This window comes from Phaseolus vulgaris, chromosome 11 (genome assembly GCF_051622355.1).
Source record: "Phaseolus vulgaris cultivar YP4 chromosome 11, ASM5162235v1, whole genome shotgun sequence".
Classification (NCBI taxonomy): domain Eukaryota; kingdom Viridiplantae; phylum Streptophyta; class Magnoliopsida; order Fabales; family Fabaceae; genus Phaseolus; species Phaseolus vulgaris.
The window spans coordinates 27194509-27212685 of record NC_143508.1 but is presented as its reverse complement, the minus strand read 5'-3'; the positions used below and the strand labels follow the sequence as shown (position 1 = coordinate 27212685).

The 18177-nt window shown below is 45.5% G+C and overlaps 1 protein-coding gene across 1 annotated transcript; it reads left to right on the top strand.

Moving 5' to 3' along the window:
- Positions 1 to 9034: 9034 nt before the first annotated feature.
- Positions 9035 to 10464, top strand: LOC150023142 (uncharacterized). Its single transcript, XM_090297733.1, has 4 exons — positions 9035 to 9469; positions 9587 to 9720; positions 9843 to 10080; positions 10378 to 10464. The coding sequence occupies exons 1-4, from the start codon at positions 9035 to 9037 to the stop codon at positions 10462 to 10464; spliced, it is 894 nt and encodes a 297-aa protein (XP_090153859.1).
- Positions 10465 to 18177: the final 7713 nt, after the last annotated feature.

Genomic DNA, 18177 nt, shown 5'->3' with positions numbered 1-18177 from the left:
TCGGGGGGGCAAGTTGGAGTCGCCTGGGCCAGGTTGGGGCGGGAAGGTGTAGGCCTCTCAGCCTGGGAAGATGAAGCACCGCGTGCTCACGGTGGGATGAGTGCTTGAGAAGAGGGGTGTCGCGATGAAGGAGGAGGATTCGGGGTGATCTTTGAGCGGGTCATTCTCGAAGCTGCAAAGGAAGAAGAAAAGGAAAAATGATCAGGGTTCGCAGAGGCTGACTCGATCGTGGGAGAAGGGTGGAAAGCGAACGAACGAAGGTTCGTTGCGACGATTGACGAAGCCCTAAGTTACGCAGAAGGAGAAATGGAAAAAGAAACCCACAGCGTATGCACCAGACAGTTACAGGATGATGCGAAACGGTTAAAATGCAAGAAAAACCAGTGGAAGAAGGAAAGTAGGTACCTTTTGATGATCAGGAAGACGACGAAGGATGATGGTGATTCAGAATGTTGGAGGGCGCTGAGAGTTTTTTGCAGGAGGAAGTTAGAGCGTTTGTGAATATGAAGAAAAGTGATGGAACAGTGTGGAGTGAAAATGGGTTTAAGAGTTTTTTCGAAATGGGTTTGGGAAGCGCAAACGATAACTGAAGGTAGCCGTTGATGAAGCCACGTGTCGAACGATGGGTGAGGGGTTTGGTGGAGCGTCAGAGAAGCAGAAGGTACAACCGCTTGGAATTCTGCGTCAGTGCCACGTAGACCGGTGTTGACGTGACTCTTCTAGTCTTTTCGCTGGAGAAGTCTTCGCTTAAGACTGGGGGGCTTGTGTACCGCCCTGGTAGTCGGAAGTGATGACGTGGCATCCAGCTACAGTATAGGCGTGTTGACAAGGCGCCAGGTTGGCAGAAGGGAAGGAAGTCGGGGGGCTCGTGAAGTCGCCAGTTATTAAGTTGGCGTGTTCCGATCTCCAGCATACCAGAACCGGCGATCACCCGGTTAAAGATGAAGTCGCCAGATGTAAACTCAGGCGACCTAGTGATTGGAGATCGCCAGAGCAAGCACATCGCCAGAGATGAAGGTGGTGCAGATTATGAAGGCGGCCGGCGAGACCACAGGGAAGGTGTACGAAGGCACCCTAACTCGCCAATTCCAGTAGAGATCGCACTCCCAAGTTAGCTATGCACTGGGCAGTACCATGCATAAGTAACTTAGCAAAATGAGAGTGGAAGCAGCGCCCAAGTCAAGGAGGCTCCAGATGAAGGCACGTGTACGACTAGATGTGAGCCATGTGTCCAAGTCTGTAACTGTCAGGAGAGAGAAAGTAACCAGGTATATAAGAGTTCTCAACGAACTTTCTGAGGTACGCGCGTTCAGATTACACTCTTTACGCTTGCGAGTTATAGAGCTTACTGTGAGAGAGAATTTGCACGGTTCCTGTTCTCTTAGTATTTGGTGATTCGGTCACTGACTTGGGCGTTGGAGTGCGATCGGCCGCAGCGGCGCCGTTCTGTTCCTTTGCAGGTTCTTGAGGTGGATCTCGAAGAGGAACGGAGGTTTGAAGCGGTGCGCACGTCGATCCCTTGACGAGGCAGTTTCCAGCGTTCCGGTCGACAGGCAGGATCAAGTAGTACTCGTGTATTGAAGGCCTTTTTTTATTTGTAACTCTTAGAATACTACTATATCTACAAGTTATTTTTTAGTTTTTCAAATATCTTTGAATATGCAATAGAATGTAACCACAGCAAAAGGAAAGGGAATAATCAAAATAAAAATCATAAATAATTTTCTTCTTATTCTAATTTTTTCTATACAATTTGTAGAAATTAAAGTCCTTAAGAGTTAGATACCAACAATCCATTATCTTACGATTGTTGAAGATCCATCCAATATGTTGAATTACTATATCATAAACCTCATAATAATACCAAGACATATCGAAGATGACTTATAGTTGGTTATAACATAAAAATATTTATCAAGACATCTAACTCGTATAAACTTTGCCCAACTATTATTAGAGTGAATAAAGTCCCATGTTAACTTAAGAATAGTAGTGTGGTTAACATGTTTCCATCTAGCGGGATAAACTCTATAACTGATTTAACTGTGATGAGCTTTCTTTAGTTAATGTCCTAAAATCAAACAAAAATCCTCAACAAAGTTTACAACTCACCGAGAAGGGTAATTAGCCAAAAATATATCTAAAATTGATACAAAATTATACTTAACTAAGTTGAAAACTTGAACCTACCTCATAATGGAAAGAAGCCTTCCCTTCTATTCAACCAACTTCACATGAATGTTATCCTTCATATCCATGAAGAATTTAGACAGTGGTGTATCTTTAAACAAAGGACCCAACTATTTAAGAGGAATGAAACCTGCCAGCCACAAACTCTACTAGGGCAAGATCCAAAGACTCAAAGAAAAATGGAACTCAACAGGGACTATCAAAGGGACATTCTTACATTTCTTAGACCTTAATCTAGTTATTAAAAATTAGAATAGTATTTCATTTCTTGTAAAATAAATTGGACCTACAAAATTAGGTCAAGTGGTGTAGATTTTAGGCTTGTATTTGCCTTCAATTAGACTAGGATTAGGGTTTTTAATTCTAACTGGGGTTTAATTGAGCTCAATTTTGGCCTATCTTAAACCTTAGGTTGGTCACATGAGACCTTGCACGCCTAGGTAAACACATAGTTCACATTGTCATCACACTTTTCATGTGACTAGCTTTGGCGCCTAGTTTTATATTCAAATCTCCCACCGTTTTGCTAGTAATTTGGTCGGACCCTTAACCTATAAATGAAGGTGTTTGGCTCATTAAAATTCAGATCAAATATAATTGAGTTATGCTGCTAAAATTTCTAATCAAACTCTCCTTGTCATCTCTCTCTAGGGTAACCTTGTTTGATATCTCTCATTTTCTCCAAATGATTAGGCCTAACCTATCACCCTCCATACACCTCACGACACTCCAAGGCTCCGAGAGTTCTTTGCATCTCCTCCTTGACCTTCATTCTTTATTGCTTTCGCCAATCCATTCTATATTTGAAGAACCAAGTCAATCCATGGAGGTTTCAAGCTATCATTTGGTATAAGAGCTAGCTTACAATTCAAAGCTAAGTGTTCTTAAATTTTTATTGTGTTTGTGTTGTTAGTTGTTGAATTCCATGTTGTTCATTATATTTCCTTCATGTCTTGAATTTGTTTCATCGATCACATTGTGTTTTTAATTATTTGTTTGGTTCAATTTTACCTATTCTTCTTGAACCACCCATATCTTGAATTTAGTAACCTCTTCTGAGTAAATCGTGAAACTTTTGTGTATTTTGCTTTAAGTCTCTTTTAATTGTTCGGTTAATTCAATGTTGTTTGAGTCATTTTAATTTCTGAATCCAATTCTACAAATCTAAAGCAACACTTTTACAAAATTTGGCTTATGAATCCTTATGAATCGGGTCATGAATCTTTAAGCCACAGTTTTGTGAGAATGACCTTTAAACAAATAATAAATCACATTAAAAAAGTGTGGCCTAAAATGTTGCCTAAAATTATGATAAAAGGTGTTGCCTAAATGTTGGCAAAAAAAAGTGTGGTCAATTCTACAAATCTACAAATCTAAAGCAACAATTATAAAGTTACTCCTAGAGTGGGAATTTTCTTTCATTATACTAGTAAACTTTAGCTCAAACATTGTAGTGATTCTGATTTAGTTGGTTATTGATATTAAGAAATCTATATATGGGTTCTATGTATGCCTTGGTTCTTCTCTTATATTATGGAAATTTAAGATGTAATTCATAGTTTCGTGAAGTTCTTCTCTAAGACTGAGTATGGTGCTCTGGCTAGTGGCACTTGTGAGATTCATTGACTCACATATTTGCTTCATGACTTTGGTATTTCTCTTAAAACATGACTTTGCTTGTGTCACAATTAAATAATTGTGGCCTAAAATGTAAATGTAATACATAGAATTTTTTTTGCGTAAATTTATGATAAAATATGTTGCCTAAACATTGGAAAAAAAATAGGGTCTATTCTACCAGTCTAAAGCAACTATTTTAGAGTTGCTTCTGGACTGGGAATTTTCTTATCTTCTACTACTAAACTTTAGCTTAAAGCTTTTAGTATTTCGATTGGGCTGGTTGTATTGATACTAATAAATTTATATATGGATTCTCTATATGCCTTGGTTCTTCTCTTGTATCATGGAAATTTAATAAGCAACTCATAGTTTCGTGAAGTTCTTCTGAGGCCGAGTATGGTGCTCTTGCTAGTGGCACTTGTGAGATTAAATAATTAGCAGTGGCAATGCGAGCTGGCACGCCTTGTATAGGTCCGCTCCATGTTTAGCCCGCAAAACATGGGTCGAGTTCACCCACCCCGCGTAAGGAGTGCGAGCTCATTTCACTGGCCTGCCCTGCATAAGAGGTAACCCGCGGGCCTGCAATCCAACCTGTATAAAAAAAAATCAAAAATTAAAATTTCATTAATTGTACAAAACCTTATTCCTATTACTAAAAAATTAAAATTTTATCCGTGTTTCAATTCATTCAATTAAGATAAAACTATAAATTCAAGTATGAGGCTTGTTAGAAGATTTGATTAAAAATGTTCTTGCCGGTTGATTGGGTTGTCGGTTGACTTCAGGTTGAATAACTGTTCCCGCCGGTTGACCTGGGTTGTCTTTATGCGTGGCTTGTCCTCACGAGCTAGGGCACCTTCGTTCTGCTCTGTCTGGGAGTACCTGAAAGGAAGTGAACAAAGGGGCGCCCTCGCGGCCGTTTGCACTCCGACGATCAAGTCAGCTAGCGAGAAACATCAAAGGTCACACACCTCCGTATCGAAAACCGTGACTAGATGCTCTGAAGGTGGTCGAAAATACTGAGTAACTAATACTGTGTTGCCCTAGTTGTTTGTGCGTACAGTGGGTGCGCCGCGAAACAACTAGGGTTTACGTGTGTGTAGAACTACGAGAATTAGGTTAAAACTCGACCCCCTTTCAAATGTCCCAAGGCCCCTTTTTATACACCTTCTGCATTTAAAGCGCGTTAAAGCGCATTGAAAGCGTATAAAAATGTGCCTTGAAACATTTGATACGTAAAACGCGTACCTTATCAAAGTTTCACTAAAACATTGATGAACACGTGCTTATTGCCACGTGTTCTTCTGACTTGATCGTTATTCTACGCAAAGGGCCTCGCAGTGCCGTAACCCAACTTAGGTTTATTCCATTGTGTGAGTCCTCTATCCTCGAAGTGCATCTGGCGCGTGGGGTGACTTCCTGGGTGCTAACTCATGCCCCCCAACCCCTAGTTACTCGCCCTGGGAGTGTATCTACCTTCCTCTCGCACCATGCACCTGGTTCACCCCTGGGCATGACCCTCTCATGGGTCGTATCTATCCTGAGGGTCTCCCTGAGGTGGCGTGGGTACTTCACGAGCCAGGTTACTCCCTACTTGTACTAGAACTATGGCCTTGAAGCCACCTTTCTCTTCTCTTTGTTATTGCTCTGGGCCATGCCTTAACCTCGCGACGCCTTATCTGGCGATGCCTTATCTTGGCGACGCCTAACCTAGCGACGCCTAACCTGGCGACGCCTTATCTTGGCGACACCCACACCTGGCGGCGCCTACCTTGGCGACGCCTCATGCGGTCAATTCATTGACTTTCTTCCTTGGGTTCCTCGAGGGGCCCCACCATACGTTGACTTTGACTTTGACTTTGAATTTGACTTTGGTCAACGCCCGGGGATGGGACGGTACACAAGCCCCCCAGTCTTGAGCTGATACTTGTTTTCAGCAAAAAGACTAAGGCCTCGCCCTATTATCCGCGTGGCACTCTAATGACGTGGCGTTTCCTGAGTGGCTGACGTGACATTCCCTTGAGCGGCTGACGTGACATTCCCTTGAGCAGTGGACGTGACACTTCCTGAGCATCTGACGACGTAACATTCTCTGAGCGGGAAAAGTGGCGCTTTGGGTTATGCTCTGATCTCTTGACGCGTGGCTCCATCTTACAACCAGCGCTTGGGGCTTCTTGCGCTTCAAGTTTACGCTTAATCCCTCGACACGTGGCTTTATCGCACGGTCCCGATCTACCGCCTCTTGCTCTTCTGTCGTAACGTTTAAGTCTTCGAAATCCCGCGCTCCAACTACTATTTCATTTGCTCTTCTCATTCCCTCTATTGTTCATCTTCTCAAGCTTCCTCTGCGATCTTTGCTCTCTTCTTCGCACTTCTGATCTCCACCAAACCAGATACTCAAAGGTATGATCTTTCTCTTTCGACGGCTCTTCCCTTTAACTTTTGTGCTGATATAACTGCCTGGGCCTGTTTATTTCTGTTGCATTCGTGCTCTTCTTCCCCATTTCTCTGTCCCCCTTTTCTGAACTTCTTGCGTGGGTAGGGGATTCCTAGGGTTTCGTCCCATTTGCTTCTTCAAAATTCCTTCACTAAGCCTTTGCTTTTTTCTTCCTTCTTCAGCTTTTTTATCAATCTATGACGCGTACAAAAACAACGCCCAATCCTCCCCCACTGGTTGATTATAAGGCTCAGTACTCCTGGGCCTCAGATGAGCTCCTGGCTGAGTGCACTAGCATAACCACCATAGAAGACGTGGTCAAGCACCAGGGTGACCCACATCTATACAACTTTAACGCCTTTTGTAGCACCCACGACTCACACATCTCTGTTCGCCATGGCACCCCTTGGGAGCCAGTCTGTGTGGACAACCAGTTTAACGGCAGGAAACCCTTTTTCTTTATGTACCAAGCGGTTTTCAAGCGCGTTGGTGTACGCCTGCCTTTCACATCCTTTGAGAGGGAGTTACTCACCGAGATCAACACAGCCCCTGCCCAGCTACACCCCAACGACTGGGCCTTCGTCAGGGCCTTTCAAATACTATGTGGGCACCTGGGCGTCCCACCTTCAGTGGAAGTTTTCCTTCATTTCTTTGAAGTGAAGAAGCAGGGGAAGAGCCTAAGGGTAAGTTTCTCTGGAATCGCCGGAAGGATCCTCCTAACCCTCTTCCAGAACTCCTTCAAAGGCAGGAAAGGCCTCTTTTTCAGGGTGTGTGCGAACAAACGCAACCCCACGGCTCTTGATGGGTTCCCTGTATTGGACGGAAAAGCCCAAACTGGTCAAACCCAAATCTTTAGACGAGCTATCTTCCTCTGACAGGGGGGTGTGCGAGGCCTTGGCTGGCCTGAAGATTGCCTTCAGCTCGCTGAAACTCATAGCTTGTGAGTTCAATGCACGCACCCTTTCTTCATACTTTGGTAGGGAAAATCGCCCTTTGCTTGCCTTCTCTTTGTTTATTTTTTAATCGTGCTTTCTTTGATTCATGCATGCAATGCTTGTCTGCTTTAATTTCTATACTTGCTGTTGATCTGAGGATTTGCCTGAGTGGTAGAGTTGACGTCCTGTACTTCGAATTTCTGCGTATTGCCATATGCATTTGGTGCTTCGTTCTTCATTGATATCAGTCCTAACCTCTGTTACCTGGTTTGTTTGGTGCAGCATCAGTGATGGACCCCACAACGCGAGTTGAACTGGCTAGGTCCTTGAAGGCTCGTCTTGACGCGAAGTCTGCAAAGGGTGGCGCCTCCAGTGGAAGGGACATAGTCCCAATATTCAATTTCTCTTGTAGGGATGTTGTGTGTTTATATATTGGGTTGTTTGTTTATATATTATTTAAATTTGTAAAAATATTATATTTTGATGGTTTAATATTTAAGTGTTGTTTTTTTTATGTTAATTACGCTTTTGAATGTTGTAGATCGTGTTTGGAATGATATTGTATGATGAAGTGGTGTGGAATTGAATTCATACATTTGGGATAATGTATGGACTGATGTTGTTGTGTATTAAGTATTGATGCCTATGTGGTAACAGAGATCTCTGAGCTTCACTGATGATCTAAGTCACATAGACTAAGATATCAGGTGGTGAGAAGCTGATGGAGGATTTCATGCACACCGTGACATATGAGATGCATGGTTTGGGTTGTATTGAACTTACCCTGATCCTTTCTATTGGATTCGTTGGTAATCTTTGGATCAGGTGTTAGTCTCTGGTATGACTTACTTAATACGGGTCTTCCGGAAGACGTTGTTTGTTGAATATTCTGGATGTGTAGATCCATGTGAGATCTATGTGATTGTTTTATTGTTGAGATTTGAAGAAAATTAAATAATTTGAGAAATTGATCTTGTAATTTGGTTTTCTCTTTGGATTTAAGTGTGTATATTATAAAATTCTATTTTCACTAGCTTACCCTTGTTTTTCTTGCTGTGTTTGAACTGCGATGACTATACTATGTACACGAGCAGATGATCATACAGGTGCAAGAGAGCCTTAGAGGTTTCAGAGTTTTATTTTGAGCTATGGATATGTAAATATTTGTATTTCTATAAATCCTAATCATGTATTAGGAATGTTTTGAAAAACTCCAAGTTTGTATAGAAACGGGTAGAACTTTTATTGTAATAGTTATATGTAAATTATGGGGTGTTACATTTAATGGTATCAGAGCAGTTCATCCTTAGGATAACCTGAGGGTAGTGGGTTTATTCTCTTTCTCCTGCGTGTAGATTTTTGTTTAAGTCTAGCCTCAAAACTTAGTTAAAAGTTTCTAATAAGATGTTTGACAAAATTGTTTTTCTTGAAATCTTGTTTGTGTTCGAGTCAAGTTAATTGTTATGAATAAAGATGGAAGTATTAAGAATGAAAAGAATCTTGATAGAGTGGTGAGGGTGCACACTCATGACTAGATCAAGATTATTTTCTATCTTAATTCTAAGTAGCTAGAGTACATTTTAGAGATAAGTTTTGATTGTTTTTTTTACCTCTTTCGTGTGATTATTTCATTGAAGTTAATTTGTCTTAAAGATGTAGTTGGAAAATTTTAGTAATTTCTAACCCAATTCTTTATGTGCTTAGTAGATGGCACGTAGAGATGATGGCAACAGCCTTGCAACAACAGAGTGCTACTATGGCACAACAACATTAGACCGCCCTTCATGAATTAGAAACAATTAGATTAGTAGCTGAAGCATCTCAACTTCATCAACAAACCCATACCTTTAGTATGGAGGATTTTCTGAGACACAATCCACCCAAATTTAATGGCAAGGTAAATCCAGATGGAGCAAACCAGTGGGTGAGAGACATAGAAAGAATCTTTGAAGCTACTCAATGCCCTGAAGAGAGAAAGTTATCTTATGCCATCTATATGCTTATTGAAGAAGCTGAGTTTTGGTGGATAGGCATGAAGCAAATGATGGAAGATAAAGGAGAACATGCCACTTGGGAGAACTTCAAAGTAAGATTCCTGGAGGAGTATTTTCCTGATAGTGTCAGGTATGCAAAAGAAATTGAATTCATACAGCTGAAACAAGGAAATCTTTCAGTCACTGAATATGCTACTAGGTTCAAACACCTAGCTAGATTCTACACCCTGACCATGATTGAGGCTTGGAGATGTAGAAAATTTGAGTTTGGGTTGAAGCAAGAACTTAAAGAAGTGGTGATTCCTATGTCCATTAGAGATTTCCTTGCTCTAGTGGAGAAAGCAAAAGTAGTGGAGAGTTTGAAAAATAGTAGCAGACTTGCTAAGCCTCAAGCATGCCTAAATATGAAGATAGAAAGAAACCTTATTTCAGGCCTCAATCTTATAGCAGCGGAAGACCCAGTTCTCAATCACCACCTAGTTTCAAATGTTTTAGATGCGGTGGGCCACATGTTGTTAGATTTTGCCCTCATTCAGTGCCAAACGTTACATGTGATAGATGCCATAGATATTGTCATGCTATGAAGGACTGTCGTGCCAGAGTTCTAGTCCCAAATATTACTGGAGTGCAGCAAAATAATAATTAAAAACCCAAAGCTATTGGCAGAGTTTTTGCTATTAGTGGAGCTGAAGCTTCACAGTCTGATAGCCTTGTTAGAGGTATTTGTTCTATCCTTGGAACACAGTTATCTGTATTGTTTGATTCTGAGGCAACCCATTCTTTTATATCTTTTGATTGTGCTAAGAAACTTAAGTTACCAGTCCGAGAATTAGAAATTGAGTTGGTGGTATCTACACCAACAGAAGGTATTATAGTAACTTCTTCCATGTGTGTTGAGTGTCCAGTAATTATAGATGGGCGGAGATACAAAATCGACATGATTTGTTTACCTCTAAAAGATTTGGAGGTTATATTGGTGATGGATTGGTTGTCAGATAATCATATCCTTATAGATTGTGGTCGGAAGAAGTTAATTTTCCCTAAATTAGAAAGAATGCAAGTTATCTCAGCTCATCAGTTTGAGAGAGAGATACAAGAAGGTACAAAATGTTTTATGCTCATGGATTGTTCTATAGTTACTGATAAAGTACAAAAAGATATGTTTGTAGTTTAGGAGTTTATAGATGTATTTCCTGATCAGATTTCTAGACTTCCACCTAAAAGAGAGATAAAGTTTGCAATAGATTTGATTCTTGGAGCAGGCCCTGTGTCAATTTCTCCATATTGAATGGCACCAGTAGAGTTAGCTGAATTGAAGAAACAACTAGAAGACTTATTGGAGAAGCAATTCATTCGACCTGATGTTTCTCCATGGGGAGCTCCAGTGATATTAGTGAAGAAGAATGATGGTTCGTCACGCCTATGCATAGATTATAGACAATTAAAGAAGTTAACAATAAAGAATAAATATCCTCTTCCTAGAATTGATGACCTGATGGATCAGTTGCATGGGGCAGTTGTCTTTTCTAAGATAGATTTGCGCTCAGGTTATCACCAAATTTTAGTGAAAGCGGAAGATGTTCAGAAGACTACTTTTTGATCAAGGTATGGTCACTATGAATTTCTGGTTATGCCATTTGTTGTGACTAATGCTCCAACTATTTTCATGGATTATATGAATCGGATATTCAGACCTTTTCTTGATATGTTTGTGGTAGTGTTCATAGATGATATCTTGATACATTCTCATACAAGGGAAGAACATGCAGAACATCTTAGAACTGTCCTGAACATTTTGAGAGAAAAACAGTTATATGCTAAACTTTCAAAATGTGACTTCTGGATGTCAGAAATACAATTTTTAGGACATGTCATCTCTGCACAGGGAATATCAGTAGATCCTTCTAAAGTGGAGGTTGTAATTCAGTGGGAACGTCCTAAAACTGTTACAAAAATTAGAAGCTTTGTGGGGTTAGCAAGATATTACAGGAGATTTATAGAAGGCTTTTCTAAAATAGTGGCTCCTTTGACCCAATTGACTAGAAAGGATCATCCTTTTGCATGGACTGAACAATGTGAGAGAAGCTTTGAAGAGTTGAAAATAAGGTTGACTAATGCTCTTGTATTGACAATCCCTTATACCAATCAGTCTTTTGAAGTTTTTTGTGATGCTTCCTATCAGGGATTGGGTTGTGTTCTGATGCAAAATAAGAAAGTTGTTGCCTACGCTTCTCGTCAGTTAAAGGCGCATGAAAGAGACTATCCAATTCATGACCTAGAATTGGCCGCAGTTGTCTTTGCTTTAAAAATATGGAGACATTTTCTTTATGGAGTTAGTTTTAATGTGTTTAGTGTACCGCCCTGGTAGTCGAAAGTGATGACGTGGCATCGAGCTATTATATAGGCGTGTTGGATGGGACACCTGGCTGGCAGAAGGGAAGGAAGTCGGGGGGTTCGTGTAGTCGCCAGTTATTAAGTTGGCGTGCTCCGATCTCCAGCATACCTAAACCGGCGATCACCGGGTTGAAGATGAAGTCGCCAGATGTGAACCCGGGCGACCAAGTAATTAGAGATCGCCGAAACAAGGACACCGCCGAAGATAAAGGCAGATAGTCATTTCCCAGCTGGCCAGAGGATGAGGTCGGGAGACAGCTTACTTGAACGTATACGGTGAAGCAGGTAGGGCAGATCATGAAGGCGGCCGGCGAGACCACAGGGAAGATGTGTACGAAGGCACCCGAACTCGCCACCCAGAAGAGATCACGCTCCAAGGCAGCTATGCACTGAGTTGTATCACGCATAAGTAACTTAGCCAAAAAACCTGAAGAGTAAGAAGTAGCGCCCAAGTCAAGGATGCTCCAGATGATGGCACGTGTACAGCTAGATGCGAGCCACGTGTCCAGATGTGTAACTGCCAGGAGAGAGAAAGTGCCTAGGTATATAAGAGTTTCTAACGAACTTCTAAGGTACGCATGCGTTTAGATTACTTCTTTTTAACTGCGAGAACGAGAGTACGCTGAGAGGGAATTTGTGCACGGTTCCTTAGAGTTCTTGAGTTTTCTCTTAGTATTTGGTGGTTCAGTCGCTGACTTGGGCGTCGGAGCGTGATCGGCCGTAGCGGCGCCGTTCTGTCTTTTGCAGGTTCTTGAGGTGGATCGCGGTGAAGGACGGAGGCTAACACGGCGTAGAAGTCGATCTAGGTTTGACGAGGCAAGGCTCCAGCGTTTCGGTCAACAGGCAGGATCATCAGGCGCCCACCGTGGGGTCGTGTAAAACCTGTTCCCATCCACAGCGTGAGTTCTTGGAAGTTTCTGCGGTTTCTGTATGGTTGTGTGTTGGTGCAACCATTTTCCGCTGTTCATCTACGTTTTGTTCGGTAGCTTCGCGTTTTCCACCGTTCGTTTGACTTCTTGTTCGGTGAGGTGAGGTTTTTCGCTGCTTACGCGAATTTCAATCGGTGAAGATCTGAGTTTCGCCGCTCGTTTGGATTTTCGCGGAGGAAGCGGTGGTTTGTGGTGGAGTCGCGAGTTTTTGTGAAGGTTTTGCTGTCGAAGTTGTGTTCTTGAAGTTCTTCAGAGTTTAGCGAAGTTCTGACCGATTGTTCGCTGAATCGATCGTCGCTGAGAAAGGTGTTGTTCGTCGCTCTTTGTGATCTGTCAAGTTTTCATGAGAAAGATGAGAAGCAACCGTTCAAGTCCAGTTGCGCCCATTGCTGCTGAAGGCGCCATGACTATGGCACAGATGGTGGAAATCATGCGTTCGCTGCAGGCGAATGTGGAAGCCTCGCGTATAGAGCGGGCAAGAATGCACGAGGACCTGGTCGCCTCTCGGGCCAGGAATGAAGAGCTTAGCAGAGTGACTGAGGAACTGCGTCAAGCTCTTCAGGAGCAGCGAGGGCGTCCAGCCGCTGAAGAGGTTGCGCCGTCAACGCCGCCCCGCGTTTTCCCTATGCCTTTCGCTCAGGCGATTACAGACACGCCAATCCCTGCGAGTGTGGTACCCGTGAAGGCTGTTTTTACTGGCGTGGAGGATCCTGAGGCACATCTCACCACGTTCCACACACAGATGATGCTATCAGGGGGATCAGATGCCGTGTACTGCAAGATGTTTGTGAGCACACTCCAGGGAACGGCGCTGGAATGGTTTGTGAGCCTGCCTACAGGTCACATAACCAACTTCCAACAGTTTTCGAAGATCTTCGTCGAGCAGTATATAGTGAACAAGGCGCCGCCTAGGGTGTCTTATGACCTGTTCGACATAAGGCAGTACCAGGGAGAATCCCTCAGGGACTACTTGAATCGTTTTGGGGCGCAGATGGTCCGCTCGCCGGCCAAGGACGAAGAGATGCTGGTCTATGCATTCAAGAAGGGCGTGCTGCCGGGACCCTTCTGTGAGGCGTTGATTAGGGCTCACCCCGCCACGTTTGCTGAGGTTCGGCGACTTGCGGTGGCCCACATCGCCGATGAAAGTGAGGTCGCTGAGAAGAGGGGAAGCGTGACCCCCGCTAGGCCACGTGCCCAGACCAGGATCCAGCCACAGAGGGTGCTGGAGACAGCGGCGGCCAAGAGGGATCAGAGGACTCGCCATCCTTATGATCCAAGGAAGAACAAGGGCAGGGGCCCAGGGCGCCCTCAGCCAGCACGTCGGGAGTATAATCGCCCACCAAAGCATAAGTTCGTCATGGGGTTGGCGGATCTGATCGCCATTCCCAATATATCAGCTAGGCTGAAGGCGCCCGAGAAGGTGGGCGACAAGGTATTGGGACCAAAGCCAGATGCCTGGTGTGAGTTCCACCAGGGCTTTGGCCACACTGTGGACTCGTGTTTGGCTTTAGGATACCAGCTCGACGACCTGATCAAGAGCGGGTTCCTAAACGACTACTTGCTGGATGGAAGGACGGGGGGCGCGTCAAGCTCCCAGCCCGCAGGTGGTGAGGCTCAGCAACACGAGATGCCCACTCACGGGGAGATCCACACCATTGCAGGAGGTTTCTCAGGTGGTGGATGCACCGCGTCACAGAGGAAGAAGTATGCGAGGTCTGTGATGACGGTGGACATGTTCGAAGACCACTCGCCGGATGTGGACATTACGTTCACAAAGCAAGATCTTCGGGACGTTGTGCCTCATGACAACGACCCCATAGTCATCTCGCTGATCACGGCAGGAAGGAAGGTCCACAGGGTTCTGGTGGACCAAGGAAGCTCGGCAGACGTGATGTTCTGGCCGACTTTCACGCAGTTGGAGCTACCCCTTGACCAGCTGAGGCCCTATGGAGGGTGTTTGTATGGTTTCGCTGGCGACCAGGTGGAGGTCAGGGGGTACATTGAGTTGAGGACTACGTTTACGGATGAGGCGGGCTCGAGAACAGAGAAAATCAAGTACCTTGTCGTAAACGCTCCTTCAGCATACAACATTCTGTCACGCTCAACAGAATAGGCGCTATACCTTCGACCCGGCACATGAAGGTGAAGCTGCCATCTATGGAGAGGGTGGTGATCACCATCAAATCCGACCAGAAAGAAGCAAAGAAGTGCTATGAGAATAGCCTGAAGAACAAGAGGTCCGTGAGTTACGTGACAACCACCCCGCCTCCCGGTGTGAAGCCCAGGCCGACGGTAATCGAGGAGACCGCCGGAAGCGACGTGGTGATGGTGGATGCTGAGTTGGGGGAGGAGAACGCCGATCTAAAGGAAGAAGAGGTGAGGAATCGCCCTGAGGAAGCGAGGGAGCTGGGAATCGCCAGAGAAACCAGACCAAAACCCGTCGAGCAGTGGCTCGAAAGGGAGATCGGGGGAAAAATCTCCAAGCTGGGAAGATCTCTGGAGGCTGAGCTCCAGGACCAGATCGCCAAGGTGATAGAGCGACATCTGGATGCGTTCGCATGGTCCGCTTCGGACATGCCCAGGATCGATCCCGACTTCTTGTGCCATCGTTTAGCGATGGACAACCAGGTCAGACCGGTACGACAGAGGAGAAGGAAGTTCAACGAGGAGAGGAGGCAGGCGATTAGAGACGAAACCCAGAAGCTCCTCGCTGCAGGCCATATCAGGGAGGTGCAGTACCCTGAGTGGCTGGCCAACGTCGTGCTGGTAAAGAAGAGCAATGGGAAGTGGCGCATGTGCGTCGACTTCACTGATCTGAACAAGGCCTGCCCAAAGGATTCATATCCTTTGCCAAGTATAGATGCCCTGGTCGACAATGCTGCGGGGTGTAAGTTGTTGAGCTTCCTGGATGCCTTCTCGGGGTACAACCAGATAAAGATGCATCCCAGGGATGAAGAGAAGACCGCCTTCATGACCGAGAGATCGTGCTACTGCTACAAGGTGATGCCATTTGGGCTGAAGAACGCGGGGGCCACGTACCAAAGGTTGATGGATCGGGTACTTGCACCAATGCTGGGAAGGAATGTGCAAGCCTACGTAGATGACATGGTCGTGACCTCGCCAGAGAAGAGCAAGCACGTTGCGGACTTGGAGGAATTGTTTACTACGATCGCCAAGTTCAAGTTAAAGCTGAATCCCGAGAAGTGCATCTTTGGCGTGGAGGCTGGGAAGTTCTTGGGGTTCCTCTTAACTGAGAGAGGAATAGAAGCCAATCCTGATAAGTGTGCTGCCATCTTGGCGATGAGGAGCCCGGCTACCGTGAAGGAAGTGCAACAGCTTACAGGTCGGATGGCCGCCCTGTCTCGTTTCGTGTCGGCCAGCGGAGAAAAGGGTCATCCGTATTTTCAGTGTTTAAGGCGGAATAACAAATTTGCCTGGACGAAGGAGTGTGAAGAAGCCTTCGTCAAGCTTAAAGAGTACCTGGCGAGCCCGCCGATTTTGTGCAAACCGCTGATGGGGACCCCTCTCAGGTTGTATTTCGCTGTGACTGAGAGGGCGGTGAGTGCGGTGCTCGCCCAAGACCAAGATCAGGCTCAAAAGCCTATTTATTTTGTCAGCAAGGTGCTGCAAGGCCCCGAAGTAAGATATCCGGCCTTGGAGAAAGCTGCACTGGCAGTGGTTTTTTCGGCGAGAAGGTTACGCCACTATTTCCACAGCTTCACAATACTGGTGATGACCGACTTGCCCATCCAGAAGGTCTTGAAGAAGCCCGACGTCGCTGGGAGGATGGTGAAGTGGGCGGTGGAGCTGTCGGAGTTCGATATTAAGTACGAGCCCCGAGGTCCGATTAAGGGGCATATTTTCGCAGATTTCGTGGTCGAGCTCTCGTCAGAAGCAACGCGAGTTGAAGGGGATGACTTTTGTTGGGTGCTTTCAGTGGACGGATCATCGAACCAGCAGGGTAGCGGTGCTGGAGTCATCTTGGAAGGGCCCAACGGAGTGCTGATTGAACAGTCCCTAAGGTTTGCCTTCAAAGCCAGCAACAACCAAGCAGAGTATGAGGCGCTGATCGCCGGAATCTTGCTGTCCAAGGAGATGGGAGCTAGGGTGTTGATGGCTAAGAGTGACTCGCTGTTGGTCACGGGACAAGTAACAGGCGAGTTCCAGGCCAAAGATCCACAAATGGCGGCTTACCTAGAGTATGTCCAGGAGTTGAAGAGTTCCTTTGTCTCCTTTGAAGTGGTGCATGTGCCCCGAGAACAGAATGCCCGAGCTGACTTGCTAGCCAAGCTCGCCAGTTCAGGAAAGAGGGTAGGCAGAGGACGGTGATCCAAGAAACTCTGAAGACACCCAGAGCATTTGCGGCAGATCACCTGGTTCTTCAGATAAGCAAATCGACGGAGAAAGCGGCAAGGAGTCACAGGTCTTTGACTCAAGAGACCTTGAGGTCGCCAAGAATAAGAGCATGTCGGGGAGAGAAGGTGAACATGACGCAGGTCTGCACGACCTATGAGCCAGACACCTGGGTAACACAGTACAAGCGATGCCTGGCGGATGGCCTTCTCCCGCTGGATCCGACGGAGGCTAGGAAGATAAAGAAGAACTCCAGCAAGTTCACAATGATTGATGGCGAGCTGTATAGGTTTGGGTTCACACACCCACCCCTGGAATGTGTGCACGGAGAAAAATGTACAAGAATCATGGCCGATCTCCATGAAGGGATTTGCGGAAGCCAAGTCGGGGGTCGAGCTCTGGCTGCAAGGACTCTCCGTGCAGGTTACTACCGGCCAACAATGAGGGAAGACTGCAAAAAGTACGCGCAGTGTTGCAAGCAAAGTCAACAGCACACCGATTGGCACAAGGCGCCTCCCGAGGAGTTGAAGTCAATTTACAGCCCTTGGCCGTTTCATACATGGGGGATCGACATTCTGGGACCCTTTCCACTGGCGATCAGGCAGATGAAGTACTTGGTAGTGGCGATTGAATATTTTACCAAGTGGATCGAAGCAGAACCAGTGGCTCAGATCACCGCGCACAAGATCAAAAGTTTTGTGTGGAAGAACATCGTGTGCCGGTTTGGTGTGCCCAAGCGCCTGGTGTCAGATAATGGGACTCAGTTTGCAAGTCACCTGTTGAAGAAGCTGTGCGAAGGGGTGGGAATTCAACAAGTATTTGCATCTGTCGAGCACCCTCAAACGAATGGCCAAGTAGAGTCGGCCAATCGGGTATTGCTGAGAGGTTTGAAGAGAAGGCTAGAGAAAGCCAAAGGAAGTTGGGCTGAGGAGGTACCCCGTATAGTCTGGGCGTACCACACCACCGAGCAGTCGGGAACCCATGAGACCCCATTCAGCCTGGTCTATGGATGCGACGCAATGATTCCAGTAGAAATCCAGGAGAGCTCGCTGAGATTCCAGAACTTTGTAGCGGAAGACTCGAATGAGGAAAGAAGGCTGAATCTGGATTTGCTGGATGAAGTCAGGGAGGAGGCGAGAGTGAAGGCTGAGGCGGTGAAGAGAAGGATTGAACGAAGGTATAACTCGAAGGTGATGCCAAGGCAGTTCAGAGAAGGCGACCTGGTGATGAGGAAGGCCCACCAGTACGAGATGGAGAACAAGCTGTCGCCTAAGTGGACGGGACCGTTCAGGATAACCGAGGTGCTCGGGAACGGTGCCTACCGC